General features: G+C 55.5%; 1 protein-coding gene across 1 annotated transcript; it reads right to left on the reverse strand.

Annotated features, from left to right (window-relative positions):
• Nucleotides 1–1,075: 1,075 nt before the first annotated feature.
• FUT7 (fucosyltransferase 7) lies at nucleotides 1,076–2,413 on the reverse strand. Its single transcript, XM_021533722.3, has one exon. It carries the CDS (start codon nucleotides 2,195–2,197, stop codon nucleotides 1,154–1,156), a length of 1,044 nt encoding a protein of 347 aa, XP_021389397.1. The 5' UTR covers nucleotides 2,198–2,413; the 3' UTR covers nucleotides 1,076–1,153.
• Nucleotides 2,414–5,463: the final 3,050 nt, after the last annotated feature.

Genomic DNA, 5,463 nt, shown 5'->3' on the forward strand with positions numbered 1-5,463 from the left:
TCAGCTCCGATATCACCACTGATCCCAGATGTGACATTGGACACAAAATGAGCACACAGAAGCTTGGTAAGTTCAAAAGAGAAAAAGAGCAAATTTTATTTCTGACCTCACAATATATAGAATTCCAAAAGTGGCAGTGGATTGGAGAATGAAATTGCCACCTCTCCAACCACACTGGTCAAACCAACAGTCCGTCAATTCTCTCCTCCCACAAAGAATGCAAAACAATCATTGTTTACTTGAACAGTTAATGAGAACTCCAGTGGAAATGCGTAAACATTATCAGAAGGCATAGAAAACTTTTAAAAGAACTTTAAAACTTTCAAAAGCACTGTAAAATAAAACTTAACACTTTTTAAAATCAGGGCAATGGGTATTTCCTCTTGGGATGCCCATGGTGCAGGGCGCTCATACTGCAGGGTTTCCCCAGTGCAATGTGCTCATGTGCAAGTTGCCCACAGGACTGGCTTTGCTTGGGGTAGTGAAAGCCTCCAGAGGCTGTCAGCTCACTGGCTTCCTGTCACAGTGGGGAGGGAGTGACAAACCGCAGTGTCCCTCAGCCTGCCTGGCAGCCCTGAGATTGCTCTGAGAGCATCCGCTGTCCTGTGGCTCCCCACTGGCACACTAGCCCTCGTGGCTCAGGGTGGGGGACAGGAAATGGGTTTGCCAGGAAGAGGAGGAGCAGATGCTGTCCTTCCTCCCTGGCCATTGGGTAATGGGCCCCCCTGGGCTGAGGCCCGCTCCTCCAGCCCAGTCACAAATGTCGCCACAGGGCCTCTGCTGCCAAAGCTTCGGCACTCAGCAGGTGCTGGGGGGACATTGAGGATCACAGGGGAAGGCTGGGGAGCCCTGAGCCACCCACCACCCCTCTGCCCTGCCCACACCACATGCACAGCCTCAGCAGCACTGTGCCATTAATTTCCAAAGCACCTGGTCCTGCCAGCACCCTGGCAAGGTGTTCAGTGTTAGGTGGGAGTGGTAAGTCCTGTTTCACAAGAAATGAAGTCATAGGGAGTTGCTAGAAGTGCAGTGTGACAACAACTGGGTTGGGAGGAGAGTGGGAGCTCCTGTCCTTGTTTCACATCCTGTGTGCAGGAGGGTGCCTCACGCATCTCCCACCCCTGCCTGCATTCATCCCAAGGGTCCCAGCACACTAGGAGTTGAACCAGCTCTGCAGGTCAGGATAGAGGTGGCCATGGGGCAGGCGGGGGTAGGCTGTGCAGATAGCACAGATCCGCTCCCTCCAGTCGGTGTAGAGTTTCACACTGAACCTCTTCTGCCAGGCAAAGAATTGCTGGTAGCGGCTGGAGTTCATGGTCTTCAGGAAGGTGGCCAGCTCCTCCAGGGAGCCAAAGTCGTTGACATGGATGAAGGAGTCTGCAGGAACAAACTGCTCATAGTTGGCCCTGGGTGGCCCCAACACCACAGGCACGGTGCCGGCCAGCAGTGAGTTCCTCCAGAGTTTCTCTGTGATGTAGTCCCGGTGGATGGAGTTCTCAAAGGCCAGGTAGAACTTGGACTTGGATATTGTTGACAAGAGGCAGTCCTTGCAGAGGGGCTTGTTGTTTGCTTTCCCATATATATTCACATGGAGGTACCTGGAAAGGTTTTTGTAGACTTCAGCTCTTTTCTGAGTCCTGTGGTAGTTGCTGATAACCCAGGACACCAAGTTGGTCTTTGCAGGGATGTTCACAGTGGCTGACTGGTTGGGCACAAGCTTGCCATAGGGGATGAAGATGTCCGAATCCTGTCTGTAAGTCATCACCCAGTTGAAGGTCCTGTTCCATGCTTCTAGAGCTCTACTGTTTGATGGGGACTCCAGGGAGACCCACACCCAGTTCTGCCCTGGCAACCTCTCCTTGGGCAATTTGTCTCGGCCAGGCTGGAGCCTGGAATGGGGGAACACCACCACATTGGCCTGGTGCAGGAGCTGCCGCTCTGTGGTGAGCTGGCAGCCTGTGATGCCGTACAGCTCATGGCACACGTCTCTGCTGACATTAGGGACCTGCTTGGAGGGCCATTCCCACACCAGGATCACCAATGGCTCCCTGTGTTTAGAGTCTTCTCCAGAGCCCTTGGAGGAGTTGAGGAAGAACCTCAGGTTCCAGAGGGTGGTTACAAACACCCCAGCAGTGACCAAGGCCTTCACACCAGATAGTCCCCATGGTGACCATCGCAGCGGCAATGCACAGGGCATGCTAGTGGGTTGGCTGTCACCTCATCGGGTGACAGAACTGACACCTGGGAGAGAGGAGAGGCCACTGAGGACCATCAGTTCAGCTTGCCAAGGACGAGGAGTGATGGGGAGGCACTGTGGCCAGAAGGGCCAAAGAAAGGCCTTTATCATGAACCCTGGGCCTCAGCATCACCCCCAGGACCCTCTGCCTCCCTGTGCCACAGAGTTCCCCATGCAGGTTGTGTCACCCCAGGGTAGCCTTTGTTCATGCTCCTGTAGTCCCTAGTGACCTTTGGGGGAGCACAAATGTTTCTGGGAGGGGCAGAGTTGATAGGAAGTAGCCACCTGTGCCCCTTTGCCCCACCTGGCTGGCCCCACTACAGGCAGTCCTTGCTTCCTATGTGCCTTAGTTTCCCCACCTGACACACAACCACAGTCTCAGTCCTTCATGCTTTGCCCAGAATAGGTCTAACCTGACATGCAGCCGCCTTGCCACTGCTGTGCACTAAAGGACAAGAGGGAATGCCCCGGTCCCACCTGATTAGCCCCACAGTGACACCTTGTCTGCAAAATGGGGTGACTGACTCTGAAGTCCAAAACTCTGATGAGGGCCAAGTTTGGCAGTGTCCTGCCCAAGAAGTGCCAACTCACCCCAGCATTCTCCTGTGACAATGGTAAGAAAATTCCCAGGCTCGAGGTGCCCTCCCCAGGTCAGGGTGAACTCGCCAGTCCCCAGCAGGCTGAGGCTCAAACACTCACATTTTATATTTAGGATGTCACAGATGACCAGTGCCCCACTGTGTGGCAGAGAGGGGGTGGGAGGAAAGAGAGAGCAGAGAGGACAGTGCAGCACTTGGGGCTGCCACTGGTGGGTCTCAGCTTGCATGGGCCCCCCAGCTGTGGTATGGATGCTCACCCTACCAGGGTGCCCATCGGCCTGCCTCGGGCTTCTGTGGTTTAACCAGCAGCACTGCTGGGAGCAGAGCAGTGGCAGAGGTAGAGAGGGAGATGGTTGGCTGCACTGGGGACCAGCCACCAGCTTAAGCCCCCTCTGGAAAGCTGGTCCCACTGCAGGGCTCAGAGCATTCAGCACCATAGGTGGTTTCTCCTTTTTGTGGAAACCTCTGGAAATGTGGGCTGCCTGAGCCCTGCTGCCAGCTTTGGGGTCTCCTGGAAAGCAGTGCCCTACTTTCCCACCCACCCCAGAACTGCAGTTGGGCTACAAAAAAATCCCTTCCCCACCTTGGCTCAGTCCGTCTGTCCTGCTAAAATGCATGAGCTAAGTTTAAGCTCCAGACAAATCTGGCATGGGAAGCAGAAAGGGCTGGGAGAACTTTGCTGGTTCCCCACACTGCACATCAGTGCTGCAGGTCTCTGTCCCCAGCAGCAGAAATGTTGCTTCTGTTTTGGGGATGTTGCCCCCATTTTGGGGATGCTCTGAAAGGAAAACCCTTGCTGTAGCAGTGGCGGGGCCACCCCATTTCTCAGCCCCTCTCCCCTCGGTGGTCAGTAATTTTGAACTCAGACTTACTGTGATGGAGGTGTGTGAGGTGCCAGATGCGTCTGCCTGGGTGCTGCTGGGCTGGGGCATTCAAGGGCTTCCTCTTTTTTTCAGTTTTGCCTTGTGCCAGCCCCACAGCAGGTCCTTCCTGCCCCATGTGTCAGCTGGCACACCCCACTCCCAGCACTTCCCCTGCACTGCGCTGGGGGGTGGGTACCCTGTGACTGGGTGGGTGCCCCATGGTAGGGTGGGTACCTTCCAGCCAAATGGGCACCCCATGGCGGATGCATGGCCCAGAATAAGGTGGGTGCCCTGTGGCTGGGTAGGTGCCCTCAGCCTTGACAAGGTGCCACCCATCTGCCACCCGCAGCTTGGTTGCAAACAGGATATCAACTCCCACTGACTCATCCTGAAAACATCAACAGCCCCGAAGTGCCACCGAGCTCTGGGCACTGTCCTGTCTTGGATGTCTCCAGCCAAAAGGGGAAGCAGGCACATGTGAGCCTCAGCAGTGTGTACACGGAGAGCTGCCTTCTCTGCTCCTGCCCCAGTTCTGCCCTGCTCCATGTCTGGCTCAGTTTTGTCCTTTGCTGGCATTGCTGTTCAAGACCCAAGTATCCATGAAAGCCCTGGCAGGCAAAATGAGATGGGGAAACTGAGGCAGAGGCAAGGAGAGGTGCATCAAGGTGTGCACCACTGTCCCTGAAGCTGGCAAGGGTATGCTCTATGCCTTAGCACACACGGAGCTGGGAAGAGGGCTCCAAACTGCTCCCTGGGGGTTCTCAGGCTGCTCCAGTTCCCCAGGGATCTGCACCCTCATTCCTGCTTGCTGCTAGATTCTTGGGATCTCTGTTGGGCACAATGCCACGGCGCCACGCCACGGTATAGCTGTGCTCTGTGGTTTCAGTGACACCCCAGGAGCCCTCAAAGGCCAACTGCAGCCCCACAGGAAGGTGCTCCTTCTTCCACAACCATGTCCATTTCCTGTCATCTTTTCTCACTCCTTTTCTGCATTTCTTCCCCCGCATGATTGAGAGCTCAAGTACTACAGTCCATTCCCAGGGCACCATTCCCAGCCTTGCCTGCCCTAGCCTTGCTGTCTGTGGGCAGTAGTCCCTGCCTGGCTGGAGCATTCAGCATCATCCTGCTGCTGCCCCATAGCTTGAGAACCCAGGGCCCCATGGACTGGGGTCATTCCCCTCCATGGAGGACAGCACTGGAGACAATATTTCCATAGGGTATTCAGGATGGCTGGTAGAGCAGCTGGGAGCTTTTCCCTGGCACTTAATACCCACACTTAATGTGTGGGTACTGCTCCAGGATACCCTGGGTATCCTGGGTGTGCAGGGACAATGCCCTGAGAGGACTTGCAGCCAGTGGATCCAAACACCCTGACCCTGTGGCCCAAGGGACATGGCTCTAAGCCAGGCAGGGAACCAGGGCCAGTGCTGCCTGGGTGGGTTGGTCAGAGATCAAGGCCAGGGGCCAGGCCATGAGACCATCAGGAATACTGACCATCAGGACAGCACCAGCACAAAGCAGAGAGATGTATGTGTGTGGGTACTGACATCTGCAGATGACTTCATACAGAGACAGGATCTTGGTCACCCTGCAAGGAAGTCCCCTGAGAGGTGCTCAGGGCTCCCTGATCCCAAGTCTTCAGGCCTTGTCCATGGGGGAGATGGGCCACAAGGTCTTTGGAGCTTCTAGCCCAGGGAGGAGCTAGGCTTCAGGCCCTGGGTCCTTGGAGGATTTTTACCACAGTGTCTCTGGGACTGTGCTGCCC

Source organism: Lonchura striata, chromosome 22 (assembly GCF_046129695.1).
Source record: "Lonchura striata isolate bLonStr1 chromosome 22, bLonStr1.mat, whole genome shotgun sequence".
Lineage (NCBI taxonomy): Eukaryota > Metazoa > Chordata > Aves > Passeriformes > Estrildidae > Lonchura > Lonchura striata.

Coding starts and splice junctions, on each gene's coding strand:
- FUT7 (XM_021533722.3), bottom strand. CDS start 2,197: ATGCCCTGTGCATTGCCGCTGCGATGGTCACCATGGGGACTATCTGGT.